Source organism: Suillus clintonianus, assembly GCF_016758775.1.
Source record: "Suillus clintonianus strain FC179 chromosome Unknown DEU56scaffold_45, whole genome shotgun sequence".
NCBI lineage: Eukaryota > Fungi > Basidiomycota > Agaricomycetes > Boletales > Suillaceae > Suillus > Suillus clintonianus.
In genome coordinates this window covers 46,594-64,347 of record NW_024539269.1, presented here as the reverse complement: position 1 = coordinate 64,347, position 17,754 = coordinate 46,594, and the positions used below count along the sequence as shown (strand labels likewise).

Genomic DNA, 17,754 nt, shown 5'->3' with positions numbered 1-17,754 from the left:
CTTCCCCCATCGCACAGTACTATCAGTTCAATCGTACTCATATATAATCATTTGGCTTTTTCTGTGTGCATCATTTTCACCGGTGCGTTTGTATTGTTTGCATTACATTACGATACAAACTCGATTCTACATTTTGCCTTAGTGTGTTATATAAATTGCATCACTCAGTCCAGCAGTAGCCCTTGGCATGTACGCTGATGCGTGTCACTTTGACATTCCCCGCTTCTCTAGCAGGTTTTCCCGCTAATCCTAGTTGGCCATCTTTTGGTGCCAGCGCTCAGCCTAATCGTACCAGCGTCTATCGTGCTGAACAGCCCTCAACAATGTGCTCCAAATACACGTACAGCATCACCTGAACCCCGGACCTCTTCTCCTCCCCCTCTCAGCCAAAATCCATTCACGGTCTCCATATCCCTACCCCCGTCTTTTCCTACCACTCATTCCACCCAGCACTAAGCCCATCCTTGACCCTCATCGTTTTGTTTGATCGCAACATCATGTCCGGTAGCGTAGAGAGCCAATCTATCAGGCTTGAAGGTAGGTCACTCCATATCACATTCGTATCTCTTTTGCGATCCTCACGCTCTATCTACAGTTATCGGTGGACATAATCTCCAAGTCCCTTCTTGGCGCATATCCGCAGGCATTTACGTATCCATCATTGTCGACTCGAGGAGACGCTGGAAATCAGCCATCAGAGTCTTATCATCTGACGAATCTGTAGTCTGGGGAGATATCGTTACTCTGTAAAGTCCCTCGAAACTTTCAGATGCGATTCGAGATTGATCTTCGGTTTACAGATCATCCTATGAGTCACCTGTATTATCAATGGAGATCAGAGCGTCCTACGAGGTCGGTCGAATGCTGGGCAATGGGGAACTCATTGGACAACTTGAAACATCGTGGGATGAGCTACTCGATCATGGAAACGAGCCATTCGGTGAGTATCCTACCGTTCGTTCATCTGTATCTACTCACATCCCGCAGAACTGTCCTTCCCACCTGTTCGTGGTGTCAATCCTTCGCTCAAGCTAAAGGCTGTTGTCGTACACGCTCGTGATAATCAGGACGGCGCGCTGTTTGATGTGAGTGATGCTGGCCTCTGCGGTTAGCGCTTGCTGACGGAATGTCAACTGTAGTCCCTCATAGACTGTGAGATTGCTCGAGACACAGATGCGGGCCACGCACAATATGCCGTATATATTTCCAGCGGGACGGTCTATCATTGGCACCTGAACGATGCTGTCCAGAACTTTCAGTTGGTTCTGTATTGCTGTCCTGTCAACCATCCTGACCACGCAGCGGCTCTCACCAACCTCGCGTTGGCCCGTCTTGAAGGCTATATTCAAACTAGTGTTCAAGACATTGATACAACTACTTCCCTCCTCCGCGAAGCCCTTGCATTGCGTCCGCAGGTCATCTCGATCACGCACTGTCTCTCTATAACCTCATTTTCGCATTAAACTGGCGCTACAGCAAGGAGCCCTCCCCCGTCTACATTCACGAATCTGTGGAACTGTGCCGCAAGCTACTGCCCCTCTGTCCAGAGGGCACCTACCTTCGTAGCAAGGGCGCAGACAGTGCAATCGATTATGTGATCAGTGAATGCAACGAACTTCCAATCGATTCATCTGACGAAGGCATCCGCATTCGACGAGTCGCGCTCGAGCTCTGTCCTCTGGGCCAGAAATACCATCCAAGAGCACTTGACAATCTTTCATGTGCTCTCAGCGTACGCTTTAAACAACATGGAAGCACTGATAACATAGACGAGAGCATACGACTTGGTCGTGAAGCTGTTTCTCTGTGCCCCGAGGGACAATCTGGCCGTGATTTCTACTTGAATAACTTGGCCGTCTCACTGAAGTCCCGCTTTGATCACCAAGGAAAATATCATGACCTTGATGAGGCCATCTCTTGGCACGAAGCAGTGCTGTGCATGCGCCCTGTTGGGCACGAAGTTCGTGATTATTCGTTGGTCAACCTAGGGGACGCCCTCCACACCCGTTCCAACATAAACAGAGACATTGATGGCATCAACCGAGCTGTCGGCCTCCATCGCGAGGCACTGACGTTGCGCCCACCTGGGCATCCACATCGTGACACCACACTCAACAACCTTTCCAACGCGCTCCTTTGCAGATATGGCACATTGCACGTCATCGAGGATCTCAACGAGGCCATTGATCTTCATCATGAATCACTTCGGATAAGGCTGCTTGACCATCCAAAGCGCCATGTAAGTCTTTGCAATTTGAGCTCGGCTCTCTGCTCTCGTTTCACGCGAACCGGGAAGAATGAAAATGTCGAGGAGGCCATTTGGCTCTGCCAAGAGTCGTTGGAGGCCCTACCTTCACTGCACCCCGCCCGGTTTTTCAGCTACATGTGTCTGAAGAATGCCTTCATGTCTCGTTATGATATAGAGCACAACCCCGCCGACTTGTCGATCGCTGTAGAGAACTTCAGATTGGGATCACGACACCCCACTCAAGGATTCCCACACCGCATCTTACAGGCATATTTTTGGACTGTTGCAGCTGAGCAACATTGTCATGGATCCGCACTGGAGGCTTACTCGACGTGTTTCGAGCTTCTAGATTCTCATTTAGGAACACGATCATCAACCACTTCGCGGCGCGAAGCTGCCTCTGCCTTCTATTATGCCATATCATTACCTGTAGATGCAGCATCGTATGCCATCCACCATGACAATCTCCGACATGCAGTTGAACTGGTGGAGCAGGGCCGTGGTCAACAGTGGTCGTTGGCCTCTCGACTCAAGACTCCAGTTGAAGACCTCGAATCGGGACATCCGGATCTAGCCCACAAATTTTCTGAGCTGAGCGAGCGCGTTTCCAATGCTGCTCAAGGTTCTGCAACTATTGCCGACAGAGCTGCGGCTGAAGTAGCGGACACAAAGTACAGGAAAATCATGGCGGAATGGGAAGCTGTGGTAGCTGAGATACGCAATCTTCAAGATTTCTCGCGGTTCTTGCTCCCACCTTCGTATGAAGACTTGCAAGCGGCAGCGCGCCATGGCCCGGTCGTCATCCTCATTGCCAGCAAATACTCCTGCAGCGCTATTGTTGTCCCAACGTCAGGAGAGCCTCATCATGTTCACATCCCGCGCATCACTCTACCACATCTAGAGAAGCTCAAGGACGATTTCGCCACGGCAATCCGGCATACGGCTCGTATGCGCCCAGAGGAACCGAGGAAGAAGTTGCGGGTGCTCTTGCGGATAGTGTGGGATGAGATCATACTACCCATCGTTAACGTCCTCCAGCATGGCCTAAAATTGCAGCATCAGTCTCGAATATGGCTGTGTCCGACGGCAGCCTTCACGTCTATCCCTCTCCATGCAGCTGACCCCTTCCGAATGAACGCAGATCGCTCTGGGAAGGAGTCATGCCTGGAGGATCTCTACATCTGCTCTTATACGCCCACACTTTCAGCTCTTATTAGAGCTCGGCAGACGATGAAGACGCGTGCGACTCCGTCCTTCGCGGCGATCGGACAAAGTCAACCGTGCGCAGGGCAAGGCGACGTGCTCCCGGCTGTCGACGGCGAACTTGAGCTTGTGCATACACTCGTTCCTCCTAACATCAAGTTCACCAATCTTTCGAAAGACGAGGCTACACAAGCAGGTGCGCTCAACGCTTTGCGGTGCAATACCTGGGTGCACCTCGCTTGCCACGGCAAGCAGGACCTCGAGCAGCCTTATAACTCATGTTTCGCTATGAGAGACAAACCCGTTACGCTGCTCGACATCATGGAGAACAACTCTCCGCAAGCTGAATTCGCATTCTTATCGGCCTGTCATACCGCTGTCGGCGATGAGGAGACACCCGATGAAGCCATCCACCTCGCAGCTGGACTCCAGTTTTCGGGGTTCAAGAGCGTCGTTGGCACGCTGTGGGGGGTCAGTGACGCTCTCGCAAAACACGTTGTGGAAGCTTTCTACGAGAAAATGTTCGAGGATCTGGAGGACGGTGTCGTAGACTGTACGAAGGCGGCCTGGGCACTCAACCGCGCTACACACGCCGTGATAACGAAAGTGCCGCTCGAGCAGAGGATGGTGTTTATTCATATCGGTGTGTAGTTCTACATATGTCATATTGCTTGGTCTGGGCATGTTCACGAGTTAGTTATCTGCAATCTTGTTTTGTCCCTTTTTCATAGTCACTGTGACTCTGATACTCTTGCGCTCCCGTTATCTCGTTTTTATATCCTCTTTCCTGTCGGAAGATGTGTGGCATCGAATACTAGATATAGGCTATGAAGCGATCTGCACCTTGATGCTAATGAGAGCATAGCGGTGAATGTGACCTGAGAAGCGACAGGTTCCGCTGGGATGAACTTCAATTCAAGAAGATCCAGCCAGGCAGCCCCGGCATCCTCGATGAACCTATCGTTAAGGTGGTAGTTTCCAACGGCAACGAATTTGACAATCGACCGCCTTCTGAACTTGAGCAAAGGCCGGAAAATGTACGAAGGGAGTGTGCTGTGGTGGCTGGGGTCACGCTCGAACTGACGTTGCGAAATTTCGACCATAATAATGTTGGTCAGGACTGAAATTGTCTGGCAAGACGCGGATAGAGATCTGATAAATGCCGAGAATCCATCTGGGGAAGCAGGTGTTCGGTACAAGATATTGATGGTAGATACGTGTGGGACGGTTACTTGGCGAAGAAAAGTTGTGCATTGTCGCAAGCAATTGCCAATGAGAAAGAGGTATCAGAGGGTACGCAATTCAAGTGGCGTGTTAACCCGTTGGCCTTGTACATCGCGGGACGTTTCGCAGAAAGTAAGTTTCAGGGTTCGGAGAGAGCGGGAATGCTGTACGTGGGTAATGTTCTGTATGATCGAACGTGTATCGATTCCGTCTATGGCCAGCCAATTTAACTTTGGCAGTTTTCCGACACTCTGAAGTAGTGTACAATGCAAAGCCGAAGCACTGTGGTCCGCCGTTATTGAAAGTTGTCGAAGGCCGGACGCTTCTGCGCGAAGGGTATCGAACAACTGTTCTACCTCATGTATCGGGACGTCTGGCGGTACATTGATGGAAAGCTCGTCTAATACGGGCTAGAAGAACTTGCGCAGTAGGCAGAAATCTGAGCTAACGTCTGACAGAGCGTCAAAATGGAGTGCGCGCAAATTAGGGAAGAGTAGGGTGGGAGGCCAGAGCCGGAAAAGCCGCTGTAGGAGCGGGCCACGTAGTTTCTGGACATCGTCATATACGAGACTCCAGTTGCGAACAATACTGCGTATCCTTGACGCGTTCATTATCACGCGCTCCCACTCTGCGAGTAGCGGTTCGCGCAAAATGTTCTGCAAATTAAAGTACAGTGAGCATCTTCTTGTCAAGACCCAAGTGACATACATCACTCACAATGGTGCCGTAGTCTCCGATTTCCCAGGTGTCCTCGGGCAGACACATAATGAGGTGTGCCAAATTGGACTGCTCGCACCAGAGCATATCGAGGGCGGGAGCTGAGAGTGTGGAGCAGGTTAGGGCCACGTTTCTCAAGTCCGTCGGGGAGGTCTTGACATTTTGTAAAATGATATGAAAGATATCGTCATTTAAAATAGCACGATGCATGATTGAAAGCTGTTGGGGGGTGCACGACCGTTCGCACGGTCCTTTTTATATAGCCAATCTTACAAGAGTCCACAGACCCACAATGCTTTGTCCAACTGGGTGTCCGCTTGCATGACGTTATTGACTCGATCGACTACTACGTGTGGACAGGGGCAGACGCACGACTTTGGATCACTGTTGCAGCAGCTATTGTTCGCCACTGTCACTACAGAGGTATCTTTCGCTGAATGCAGGATCCTTTCAGTGCAGTATTCGCTGAAATATCGCCGAAAGCAAGATAAGCGCACGTAGTTATCCAAGTCAAAACGTGAAAGCCTTGCCGTTCATGTGAGTAGCTTGTAGAGGAGCGCCAGCATGTTCCAGATGCCGGCGCCTGTTTCACAACGCTTTTGGTCGTCATCGGCATAACAGCCAAAGAGGTCTGTCTACGTCGGCTACCAGAGGTTTGAGCAGAGATTCAGTGTACTGTAAGCACTGACCATCGGCTCTCCATCCAAGCCCTGGTCAGGCCATCGTAGGATCAGTAGCTGTGAAAGAGAACATTTTTTATAATCACGAGACTTCAGTCTTGCTAGAAAAACGTTAGTCGTGTGAGCTGATTAGGGATCCATATTCCTCTTCAGGTGAAGTTGCGATTGGCGTTCGATTCTGATACTGCCAGAGTTAAGGCATTTGGTTACGGGAGATGAACGCTTTGAGGAGGTAGCTGTTAACGGGAGAAGACATTAAGCTCGCAAGAAATATTTGCAGCTGACAGGTCGAAGCAATTTCAGGCGTGGCGTGCGCCCCAATGTCGATGGGACAAACCATCTACGCCCCGTACTCCTGAGGGCGCAGTATTGTTTGCGAGCCTGTTGGCAATCATTGGGTCGCCACCTGATAGGCTACGCGCTGCTATATTATGCGAGTTCGCAACACTGCCATTCTTGATTGCAATTTAGGGCTAGTAGACGTGGTTCGAGCGACTCACTAAATAAACGTCATTAGTGATAGCGAGCACAAAATGAACGTGTACACCGAGTGTTCAATATTGTGAATGCAATACCTGTGCAGCGCTAATTTGAAAAACAATCTTGCACGGACGCCGCCACTGTGCATGCACATGTTGGATGATGAGTAATTAAAAAGAAAAAATCGTGTCTAGGCAGCCTATCTGTGGTCAATAGGTCTTCCGCCGATGTCAGAACTCACAGGGGATCTTACAGCAGACTGTTCACGAACTTACAACAACAAAATCCCAAAGCCGAAGGAGCAAAACCGCCGCAAAAGAAGCATTAGCGCCCGGGAACAAACTCGCGTTCCAATGTTTCCGAGGCAGGTGGAGCCCAGTATCGACATGAGTCCCGCAGCAAGTGGGCCGCCTTCAGTAGTATCAGCTGCTAGATAGAATAACGGCCTCCATATCTTGCTTCAGGAGGCTCCAGCTAGAGGAATGTTGGACCCTGGACCATAATAAGATTCATGAGCCACGACAAATGAGAAAAATCACTCATCACTAATCTATCTCGATCCGCTGTCCACAGCTACAAGTGTGCCTGTGAGTTTCCAGAGTGTCCACAGCTTGACGCCAGCATGATGACGCGTTGCAATGGCTTCTGGAATAGGGGTTCTTGGTGTGCTGTGCTCTTGAGTTAGTATTTGTAATGGGTACTCCACCGCAGCGCTGCATTTTAATGGCGTTGGGAAGAGTGGAGTGAGCGGCCACTGCGAGAACCTCATATAAGTGGAGTGAGTGTACGCAATCCACCACCCGGATTCCTCCAAAAGAAAAAAAGAAAAAGCAAAAGAAGAAAAAACATTCCTTCCCGGAAACACGCTCCACGTCCACAGCCGCCACTGAGGAACCCCTATATGACGAATCTCCAAAAAGTTCGCCCGCGGCAAGAGTGAATGTTATCGCAAGACTCTAATTATTCTATAAGGAGCAAGGCATGGTGCGAAGGTCTCTGAGTCGAGGACTTTTTTGAAATTGAGACCAGTGAGGATTGTGTGCGTGTGCGTATGGCTGACATTGTAAAGTCCGACGGCAAGATAGCACAAGTTCTGATGCGAACTTCGGTTCTGAATCGGGGATGAATGTCACGGTTAGCTTGAATGAGAATTTTTCGCGAACCGCCAGTAGTACTAGTGAGGGATGTGTGCGTATGGCTGCTACCGTGACCACTGATTTGGACTTTCGGGTTGTCTGGCTGTCTGGCGTTGAAAGTTGACTGAAAGTGGGTTTAGCATCATGATTAGCACGTTGCTGATAAGCTTCATGTGGTTTAAAATGAAACGAGCTTCCTTGTGGTCGTCGAAGTCAAGGTCAATAGGGCTTACTAAGCATGCGGTAACTGCAGCGCTGTGTCCATGCACAGCACAGCACTTAAACATCCTTCTTTCTTTATCTCGATCACGCATCATCGACGCTTTTATCATCTCCGTCAAACGTTTATCAACCGGTTATCTTCGTGACGTCGAAGAGTTCCGACGTGTGAGTTGTATACTCTCAGAGCCACTACCCCTATATTTATGGCCCAGGTGTAGTTACCGACAAGTTACCCGTTGACAATGATCAAAGTTGTGCAGGACGACTGCGTCAAAAACACACCTGGACGTCACAATCTTGAAAAGAAAGACAAATATCATCAGGAAATGAAAACGAGCTTGCGACTCACGATGTCAAGTGAAGCGTGAGATTTCAGACAAGTTCAGCGCAGTTAACTTGAGTTTCGACGCGTGCCCAAGCACGCACGCACCCTCAGCTAATAGGATTCTTCTCAAAGCTTTATCTCCGATCCGTCATCTCCGTCGATCAGCACTACTACTGATTGCAAGGTTAAGATTATCTACTTGAAGAAGGGTCTTGATATGCGAGTTACCGGCGACATCACAACCAGAACCAAAACCCCTGAGGTCCAAAACAACTGCATGCATAAACACCACATCTAAAACGCCCCATCCCCATCTCGAAAAGAAAGACAAAATGTCATAACATAACGTAGCAGTAATGGTAATGTAAAGACAGTACTCGCCAAAATCCAACAAACACCCCCTGTGACACCTTCCCTACAAACACATATACAAATACAGATGCAAAAAGAAAGAAATCAATATCCACAGCATCGCATCGCTCACCCATCCTGGTCAGAGAAAAGTGATATCGGTCTCTGCAATGCCGGCGAGCTCGATGCTTCAGATTCTGGTTTGCGACGCTGGCCATGGCTATAACTATGGTTTTGGCGTTGGCTATGGGACGACGGCGCACGCAGCGGTGTGTCAGGGTACGTGATACCCTCGGGAATAGGAGACATCTGGTAAAGTCCATGTTCACGATCACGATCTTCCGGTCCTCGGCTTCTTGAGCGAGAATATTGCGATTGAGATTGGGAGTCCCTGTCCCGATCACGTTCTCGTTCACGTCCTGGTGCTTCTGGCCATGAAGGCTGCGCCTGCGCAGCCGTACTCGAGCGATAAACACCATGCGCATCTCCAGATCGACCTTCAGGCACCCTCGACCGATCCCGTTCTTCATAACTCTGAGCCGGAGGAAGCGGCCGATGAGCAGCAGCGTCCGGACTCAGAAGCTCCAGACGTGACAGATGCGTGTGCTCGGACGGCGTCGAAGCCTCATCGGACTATAGATACAAAATAAAATAAATAAAAAGTAAACAGCAAATACGTCTCATATCAGAAACACATACGGGTGGTTCGACAGTTATATTTGGAACGCTGGCGGCAGACTGCGTTCGTGAGTGGAATCGCTGTCTCAGGTTGAAGTAGTCGAGTGGGTTTCTTGAGCGTGGTGGGCTTCGTTTCTGGGAGGGAACTTGCGATTGGTGGGATTCTACTTGGCTTGAGGGACGGGAATCAGTATATGGGGCAGGCATGATGGATGACTCCCGATGAGATCCAGGAGATGGCATGGGTTGCTAAAGGAGGAAACAATCAGTGCCCGATACTAAACACAGTTTAAAAGGCCGCACAAAATCTCTGACGGCCGTCCCAGGAGTTGCTGTAGCAACAACTTCCGGGTCTGCACGCCATTGTTCTATCAAATCCTCCTTCCGGCTTTTGTCGGGTGCATATCCACCGTGTGATGACGTATGTCGTTCACTCCTTGAGTGTGCGGAAGATACGTCGTGACGAATCGAGCTTCCGTGGCGTTCGGCAGGTGCGCTTACGAGCTCATATTGGGACATGTGCGTGGATGTTGATCGCGACAAAAGGGATGGAGTACGTGGTCCTGGGACCGGAATCGGGGCTGGTTGGGCATATGCATAATCGCGGGTTCTCACAAGAGCGTAACCTGGGTCTCCGGCATCATACAAACCACCGTGCTGTTGGTCGTGTGAGTGCGTGCTAGAGCTTCGGGCGACGGGCTCAGAGAGCCCGTGTGGTGGTGGGATTGGGATATAGGATGTCTGTGGGTCAGCTCGTGGTATCCAACCATCTCGGCCAACATCGGCTGAGTGACTGGATGCTGTGCGCACTTGTACGGGGTAAACGTTCTCCGCTGAAGGACTCGATGGCGATGAGGGTGTACTGATTCTTTCTGGAGGAGAATGGGACCGGACTGGGTTCACTGGCGGTGGTGGAACTGGTATGACAGCAACCGAAGTATTGTATGTCCCAACAGGGGGAACAGACTCCGGGCGCACGCTAACAATAAAAAATGAGCACAATTGTACATGAATATGCTGTTACATACTGTCTTGAAGAGCGTGGGGGCGCCCTCGGCAAATCATTACGTTCAGAGTGGATTGACTCTTCTTCTTCCTCTTCGTCTCCGCCATCTTGTGGGACGGTAGGCCGACGCACTTGTCGGGCCGGATCATCCTCGTATCTTATCGTGCTTCCTTCGTCGAAACCGAGCCGACGTCCGATCGATAGGCCCTGCTTGTAACCACGCCGCCTGCCATCCTCGTGGGCAATCATCATCATCTTCTCTTCCTGCAACTTCCTCGCCTTGGTCCTTGCTCTCGCAGCCTCCGCCTCGGCTTCACACTTCTGTGCCGAAACCTGATTAATGATATCTTGAGCTCGAAAGATCTCTTTTTGTGCATTGTCGAGCTGTAGTTTGTACAACTTCAGCTCCTCACGCAGACGAGCTGAATCCTGTTCTGCGCGTTCGCGATTTTCGGTTGCCTGGCGCAATCGGTTGAAGTATTCGAGGGCACGGCGCTCTGAGCTGTTAGCGCGGTTTGACTCGGTCTCGAGGCGTTCTGAGGTGACGACGAGGAGGGCGTTGATTTCGCGGACCTCGTCGTCGCGGGCGATGAGGCGGGCGAGGAGGTGGCTACTTGAGCCTCCGTCTGTGGTGGTGTGTTGTGAGCGGTGGCGGGAGTTTGATTTGCTCTGACGGCGAGGACGGAGGTAGCTGGGTGGGGAGGAGGGAGAAGAAGGCCCAGACTCGAGATCGTTGGGGTGTTCATTGGCGATGCTGATCCTGTGGGGGATGAGACGGGTAGAATGATAAGTTTGTGTAACATACCTTTGTTCATCATCAAGGTCGTCGAAAGGACCCATTGACGATGATAGTAAAGGAACGATCGAGGTGCTGATAAGCTGTGGAGTAGGGATCAGCGAAGTTAAAGTAGCACTGGTTGACTTAAGGCGCTGCCTCGTGTTATCCGAACCGGAATCAGGAGGGCGTAAGGATGAATTAATGGATGTATTATGAAAGCTGGGGTATGTGACCTGTTAGTGGCAGGAACCGTACACGTGTTTGAGGCGTGGAGTTATTCATGGAAGTCCGGAAGGGGTAACAGAAGTCAGTTGTGTTTACCAAGATGGTTAATCTTATGTCGAGAATGCGATCTCGTGGCCCACATAAAACGTGTTTTGACGGCAGGGGGTCGTTGGTACAACGTTGGTGCCCATTGTGATTACACGTGATTAATACGTGTAAGGTGTGCGGGGAAACGTACTCGGGTGTTAAAGAAAAGGCGGATATTTTGATTGCCTGTCTAACCGTTTACTAAATGTCGTTGCAAGCCTGAAGGCCAAGGGCGCCGTGGTTGTTTGGCAAGAACGTCTTAAACAAACAACGGTTCGGCGATGAACTTGTCGATGGCCGGTCAAAACACAAAGTTCGGTTCAAAGTCACATCATATTATTAGTCATCCTCTGTAACCAATCACATGTGTTTTTAAACATTGACTGATTTAGATGTATATCATTGGCCAAAACTGAATTTGCTGGTCCTTCCAGCTGCAGCTCTCCTCCTCGTCATCTACATCCATCCGTAACATCATCGTCCTAGTTGTCGTCCTCTTATTGTCCTCTTTGATATTCTCTCCCTTATAGTGAAAGGTATACCCGAATAGATTCAGTTTACCGCTCAAGGTGTGCTTATCTCCCGTTGCTATCAAAACTCACAGTCTTATCGCCCTCTATTCTTTTGACAGAACTTGCCTTATCGTTTGCCTTTACAGCATACCCGAATTTCACTATGTCTCACGGGTCCTATTCTTCTCACTCCCAATCCATCATGACCGAAGACGAAGAAGACTGGGAGGACTACGTCAAGGGTGGCTATCATCCTGTTCACATCGGTGACTCCTTTTCAGAAGGAAGGTATATCGTTGTTAGGAAACTCGGTTGGGGCCATTTCTCAACAGTATGGCTCGCAAAAGACACAAAGTAAGCAGGCACATATTTCCAACCCACGCGTACTCCCATCTATCAATCCTATAAATCTCATTTTCCCTTCATCAGAATGAATCGCCACGTCGCACTCAAAATCGTAAAGTCCGCGCCTAGGTACACAGAGACCGCTCTTGATGAGATCAAGTTACTCCAACGTCTGATCACATCTAACACCCTTCCCCAACCCCCAACCCCTGATAATCCAAATCCTCCCCCATCCCATGCCCACACACATCCCGGCCGATCACATGTTATGTCTTTTTTGGATCACTTCCGACATAAAGGTCCAAACGGCACTCACGTCTGCATGGTTTCTGAAGTCCTCGGTGAAAATCTACTCGGCCTCATCAAACGACATCAAAACAAGGGCGTCCCCATGCACCTCGTAAAACAGATCGCGAAACAAGTCCTCCTTGGCTTGGATTACATGCACCGTTGTTGCGGTATAATTCACACTGGTCCGTTCTTTTTCCCTCTCCCTTCCGCCCCATGACCATCTTCCGACAGACTTGAAGCCTGAAAACGTTCTTATTAGTATCGATGACGTTGAATCTATTATCCAGACAGAGCTTGCCGCATCGGCTAATGCCACATCACCGCCCACCCGACTCGTCGGCGTCCCGCCTTCCAAAGGTCGGGGCGGCAACCAAACGCCTCGCTCCGAATCGGTTTTCATCACCGGATCTCAGCCCCTACCGTCTCCGTCTTCGTCCTTCGGCAGCAGTCCCATGTTCGACAAGCTGGCCTTCGGTATGAGCAAGATCGATGGCGAGGCCACCTCCAAGCCCGGATCTTACGGATCTAGTTCCGTAGCAAAGGATGGATCAGCTGGATCAACGGGGACAACAGGATTGGGCCTCATGGACGTCTCTTCCAAACGTGCAGATTCGACAGAAGTGACTGCAGAGCGCATCTCGACCGTCTCGCTCCATCCATCTGGGTTCAACAAGATGACGACACCCCACCCTGCCCACCCCCCAGGGCCTTCGTTACTGACACAAATGGCCCCCTCCCAACCCCCAGTCACAACATCCTCTCAACCACACGCTGCGTCGACGTCCAAGTCACTTGTAGATTCTAACAATGTCGATCCAAAGCTATCCAGCTCTGTCATGTCCATGGATTCAGTACTAGCAGAGACATCAACAACATCAAGCCTGCTCGAGAGCACCGCGAAGATCACGGTCAAAATTGCGGATCTTGGGAACGGTTGGTCCCTTTCCTCTTACTTCTTTCTCATCACGTTTGTATGGCTGCTCATTGACATTCGCTTCGGCGGTGCTCTCTATCTTCGTAGCCACCTGGGTCGAGCACCATTTTACAGATGATATCCAGACGCGGCAATACCGGTGTCCAGAGGTCATTCTAGGCGCCAAGTGGGGGACTAGTGCGGATGTGTGGAGTGTTGCGTGCGTGGTATGTACACCAACAATGACCTGGAGCATCCTCCTCATCTCATCCATCCTATGTAGATATTCGAACTCATAACCGGCGGAGACTATCTCTTCGATCCCGCGCCAGGCCCCCGGTACAGCAAAGACGACGACCACATCGCCCAGATCATAGAGCTGCTGAAAGAAATCCCGAGGTCAGTCGCGTTTTCTGGAAAGTATAGCTCAGAGTTCTTCAACCGGAAAGGCGAGTCCCAATAATGCCCTTCGATGCGCTGCGCTCTTACCGAACCCTCCTTCTATTTCTATTTCTACGCAGGTGAACTACGGCATATCAACAAGCTCCGGTTCTGGCCCCTCGAAGCGGTATTACACGACAAATACCTCTTCCCGAAAGACGAAGCCGACGCTATTTCCGCCTTCCTCACTCCGATGCTCCAATTGCACCCCGAGCGTCGTGCCAAAGCCTTTGAGCTCGTGCACCACACCTGGCTCGATGCTATAACGGTGCAAGGCGAGATCGACGTCATCCGCCGGGCCGAAGAAGAAGAAGCGACGAAACGCAAGTCGTCGCAACAGCTTGAGAACTCGAATGCGCTTGATGCTGATGAGGTGGATGCTATGAAGCCGGTTGGGGAGGCGGGTGGTGGGAGTGATGATGGGACGCAGCAGCAGGCGGCACAACCTGGGCCTGGGCCTGGACCGCATCAGGCGCCTATACTCTCTGCGCCTCCTGTTCCGTCATCGTCTACTGCCAAGGAGAACACTAATGCCCCGTCGTCCAAGTCGTCACATATCCGGTAATCAATTCATTCTCGTGCCTGTTCCTGTTCCTGTTCCTGTTTTTGTTACACCACCACCTACATATACCGTAGCACGTCTTTTCTTCTTCTCTCTCTCTCATCTCTTACCATCCATCCATCATAGTGTGTTGCTATCTCACAGTACTAGTCTCAGATTGTCTGTACCCATAGACCGCGACGCGATGAACATTACTTACTTAGTGCTTACCTGCCCCCTGCCCCTTGTCCTTTTCCCTTTGTTCGCGTAGATTTTTTTTTCTTTCTATACCAAGACACCGTTAGTAAGTAGAGTATGGAGGCTGCAGTTCGTATACTTGAGTGGGAGTAGGTGGGTGGGGCGCGAGGTTGTTGAGCTGTATGCTAATAAAGAAGAAGTTTTTGTATTGTGATGGATAGATGGCTGATACATATACCGCTTTAAACATCGATGACCTCGAGGGTAGAATAACGTTGTAACTCGGAGTTCTGAAAAAATTGGTCCAAATAAATTGGTCCAAATAAATTGGTCCAAATAAATTGGTCCAAATAAATTGGTCCAAATAAATTGGTCCAAATAAATTGGTCCAAATAAATTCTATCCTTGTGGACCCACACGTCACGTAACTGGTAACAATTAAACACCCTGTACGATTGAACCTCGACGTAAGGCAAGGACGTCGTCAAGCTCTCCTCGGCCTCGCTGCGAGACCAGTCAATGATGTCTGTCGTAGATGGCTTTGTCACCACTCGTCCTAGACCCCGCCTGTTCGTCACAGCTAGCGGGCTGAAATCCATCATATGCAATCTATACCCCTTGAGACTCAAGTCCGGCGTACCGATCGGGACCGCTTGAAAAACTCGATTCCCACAAAGCCGAGCGTTGCGACTGAAAATACGAGTATTTGAAGGGCCCCAGCGTGCCCACGGTATTGGCTCCAAGTCGGCTACTCCTGCCATTTTGGCAAAATCGTGGAAAACCCTCGTGGAAATAATGAAGACGGGACCATCTCTCCCGTCGCGTACGGCCATGGATACTAGCCAGTGTTTAGGGTCTGAGATGTATGTCGTTTGTTGGATTTGTATCTTTGGCTGTGACATGTGCCCATTATAATCCACTGCACAGAGGCGTGTGTGCTTCAATGAGATGGGCATCGAAAAACACGCTAGCAATTGTGGGGCTTGGGACGTATCCTCGATCGAATAGAGATTCAAATCCGACTCGTGGTAGATGACGAGCAACCTATTGTTTCCGAGGAAACAAAATTCGTTTGGGTGTGTCCTGCTGTTGTCGTTGAGGAGGCACTTAAAATGAAATTGAGAATCAACTGTGGCCTATTTCTAACTAAGGCTTACATTGGACGTCGTTGAACCTTGCCAGTCCCAAATCTGCAGCCACTTGCCTTTCAAACGAGATACCCATCGCAAAGCGATATGCCTCCCGAAACACTTCATCGTTGCAAATAGTAAACGAATGGGAGAGTAGTCGGATCCAGGGAGCACCGAGCAAGACAGTCTTTGTCCAGCAGCTAGGGGGTGAACGCCATCACCATCCAGGGCTCCAAGGCCAATGTAGAGTGCCCGGTCAATCACGTGCAGGACAGCAATCAGGTTTTGTGCTAGGTCCATGAACACATTGAGATTGAGTGAGTGGGAAGTTGAAGTTATGGAACTCAATGTTCGTTGCCACTGGTCACGTTGGATGATTTGTTGCGAGGGTTTTGGTAATATTGGAATGAAAGTGGCTACGTCTCCATGTATGTCCCACGTGTAGATATGGCCATCGATTATGTGCGGGTTTCTAATTTCCTTCCATAGAGAGACTGTTTCGAAAGAATGGAAGTCGACATCGAACCATGCGTGGGCTTTGTCCCTTAACAGTTGTAGGCGCTCGGAAATAGGTGTGTGATCGTCCGGGTTGGGGACGGGGAGCAATCGTTGACCACTGAGTTCAACGGTATACTGGAGCTCGGATGAGGACATGTACATCTGACGAAGAGCCTTGCATGCCTGCAAGAGAATCGCCAGAGTAAAAGTCCATCTATGACAACAACATCAACATAAAATCGTGACTCACAGATGTACAACGAAGAATATCTCGGCAAGGAAGAAAGCTTAGGATGTATAATCGCAGTTCTTCAGCAAGAGAAAGAAATTCTACTTTGGATTTCGATTCTTGGTCCATTCTCTTCACAATATGCAGGTGGGGTGGGCGATTAGTCTTGATCGGATGTGGGCGCTGATTACTGAGTACGCAAGCTAATGTCAATGGAAACTTGGGTCTCTTTCTGGCCGAATGGCACTCGTATTGTGTCTTCCAGACGATAAATTGTCAAGCTGTGGGATGCAGCGATGGGGCAGTCGTTGAGTGAGGCCTAGGAGGGGCGCGCTGATATGATCGTTTGGCTTCAAGTAGATAATATCAAGCTTGCAATTGATCGATGGTGATGGCGCGGACGAATCGGAGATAAAGCTTGAGAATAATACGGCGTGCTTGTAATTGGGCACGCGTCGAAACACAAGTTAACTGCGCTGAAGTTGTCTGAAATTTGAATCTCACGCTTCACCTGACACCCGTAAGTCGCAAGCTCGTTTCATTTCGTTGTAGAATTTGTCAAGATACGGCGTCCATGGCTGGTTGTCCTTGGGGCACGACTTTGATGGCGACGTGATCAAGAGAGAAGAAGAATAGAGTGCTGTTACCTGTGCATGGACACGCGTTGTATTGAAATTTGAGACTCTCAGAGGCTCTTACACATGCTTAGTAAGCCCTCTTCCATAGCAAGCAAGCTCGAGGTTTCACAACTTCAAAAACACAGTGAAGCTTATCAACAACGTGCCAATCACGATGCTAAACCCACCCTCATTTTCAGAGCAATAGTATTCTCGTTCAACGTCGGACAGCCTGAAAGTCCGAGTCAGTGGTCACGGTAACAGCCAAACGCACACATCCCTCACAGGCACCGGCGGTCCGAGAAAAGTCCTCATTCACGTTCATCCCCAACACAGAACCGAAGTTCACAACAGAACTTATGCTACCTTGCGGTCTTACTTTGTAGATTCAGGCATACACACCGCACACAAGCTCAGTTCAGAAGAAGACGTCGAAAAGTCATCGACTCGACTCAACCAAGAGCCCTTCGCACCAGGACTTGCTCCTATAGATAACCATTGGGTCTTGCGATATGCAGACTCTGCCGCGAGCGAACTTTTTGGAGATTCGTCATATAGGAGCAACTCAGCCGCTACGGACGTGGAGCGTGCTTCCGAGAAGCAAGGACTGCTTTTTTCTCTCTGTTTTTTTTTGGGGAGGGATACTGGTGAATCGCACACTTATAGACCACTCACTCCA

General features: G+C 50.0%; 5 protein-coding genes across 5 annotated transcripts; 2 read left to right on the top strand and 3 right to left on the bottom strand.

Moving 5' to 3' along the window:
* Window positions 1-469: 469 nt before the first annotated feature.
* DEU56DRAFT_981359 (CHAT domain-containing protein) lies at window positions 470-4,242 on the top strand. The gene is made up of 6 exons (XM_041359832.1): window positions 470-537; window positions 596-746; window positions 801-940; window positions 988-1,085; window positions 1,140-1,415; window positions 1,481-4,242. Exons 1-6 carry the CDS (start codon window positions 498-500, stop codon window positions 4,100-4,102), a joined length of 3,327 nt encoding a protein of 1,108 aa, XP_041207420.1. The 5' UTR covers window positions 470-497; the 3' UTR covers window positions 4,103-4,242.
* Window positions 4,243-5,085: 843 nt separating this feature from the next.
* On the bottom strand, window positions 5,086-5,602 carry DEU56DRAFT_913659 (uncharacterized protein; the record flags this gene model as incomplete). Its single annotated transcript, XM_041357548.1, has 2 exons — window positions 5,086-5,331; window positions 5,393-5,602. 2 exons carry the CDS (start codon window positions 5,600-5,602, stop codon window positions 5,086-5,088), a joined length of 456 nt encoding a protein of 151 aa, XP_041207419.1.
* A 3,113-nt stretch (window positions 5,603-8,715) lies between these two features.
* DEU56DRAFT_738506 (uncharacterized protein) lies at window positions 8,716-11,110 on the bottom strand (the record flags this gene model as incomplete). Its single annotated transcript, XM_041348664.1, has 4 exons — window positions 8,716-9,219; window positions 9,286-9,513; window positions 9,580-10,243; window positions 10,293-11,110. 4 exons carry the CDS (start codon window positions 11,108-11,110, stop codon window positions 8,716-8,718), a joined length of 2,214 nt encoding a protein of 737 aa, XP_041207418.1.
* A 654-nt stretch (window positions 11,111-11,764) lies between these two features.
* On the top strand, window positions 11,765-14,635 carry DEU56DRAFT_407980 (kinase-like protein). The gene is made up of 7 exons (XM_041346076.1): window positions 11,765-11,929; window positions 11,992-12,226; window positions 12,302-12,690; window positions 12,740-13,441; window positions 13,530-13,648; window positions 13,705-13,870; window positions 13,943-14,635. The coding sequence occupies exons 2-7, from the start codon at window positions 12,036-12,038 to the stop codon at window positions 14,425-14,427; spliced, it is 2,052 nt and encodes a 683-aa protein (XP_041207417.1). The 5' UTR covers window positions 11,765-11,929; window positions 11,992-12,035; the 3' UTR covers window positions 14,428-14,635.
* On the bottom strand, window positions 14,610-16,772 carry DEU56DRAFT_407986 (uncharacterized protein). The gene is made up of 4 exons (XM_041346077.1): window positions 16,480-16,772; window positions 15,759-16,412; window positions 14,741-15,707; window positions 14,610-14,688 (listed from the first exon to the last, which is right to left on the bottom strand). Exons 1-3 carry the CDS (start codon window positions 16,585-16,587, stop codon window positions 14,844-14,846), a joined length of 1,626 nt encoding a protein of 541 aa, XP_041207416.1. The 5' UTR covers window positions 16,588-16,772; the 3' UTR covers window positions 14,610-14,688; window positions 14,741-14,843.
* Window positions 16,773-17,754: the final 982 nt, after the last annotated feature.

Bases quoted from the DNA above. Each gene is read 5' to 3' on its own strand.
- DEU56DRAFT_981359 (XM_041359832.1), top strand. From the start codon at position 498: ATGTCCGGTAGCGTAGAGAGCCAATCTATCAGGCTTGAAG. The intron at 538-595 runs GTAGGTCACTCC...CTCTATCTACAG, and splicing joins CCAATCTATCAGGCTTGAAG to TTATCGGTGGACATAATCTC. The intron at 941-987 runs GTGAGTATCCTA...CACATCCCGCAG, and splicing joins TCATGGAAACGAGCCATTCG to AACTGTCCTTCCCACCTGTT.
- DEU56DRAFT_407980 (XM_041346076.1), top strand. From the start codon at position 12,036: ATGTCTCACGGGTCCTATTCTTCTCACTCCCAATCCATCATGACCGAA. The intron at 12,691-12,739 runs GTCCGTTCTTTT...ATCTTCCGACAG, and splicing joins TTGCGGTATAATTCACACTG to ACTTGAAGCCTGAAAACGTT. The intron at 13,442-13,529 runs GTTGGTCCCTTT...CTATCTTCGTAG, and splicing joins AATTGCGGATCTTGGGAACG to CCACCTGGGTCGAGCACCAT.
- DEU56DRAFT_407986 (XM_041346077.1), bottom strand. From the start codon at position 16,587: ATGGACCAAGAATCGAAATCCAAAGTAGAATTTCTTTCTCTTGCTGAA. The intron at 16,413-16,479 runs GTGAGTCACGAT...ATTCTCTTGCAG, and splicing joins ATATTCTTCGTTGTACATCT to GCATGCAAGGCTCTTCGTCA. The intron at 15,708-15,758 runs GTAAGCCTTAGT...TTTCATTTTAAG, and splicing joins AAGGTTCAACGACGTCCAAT to TGCCTCCTCAACGACAACAG.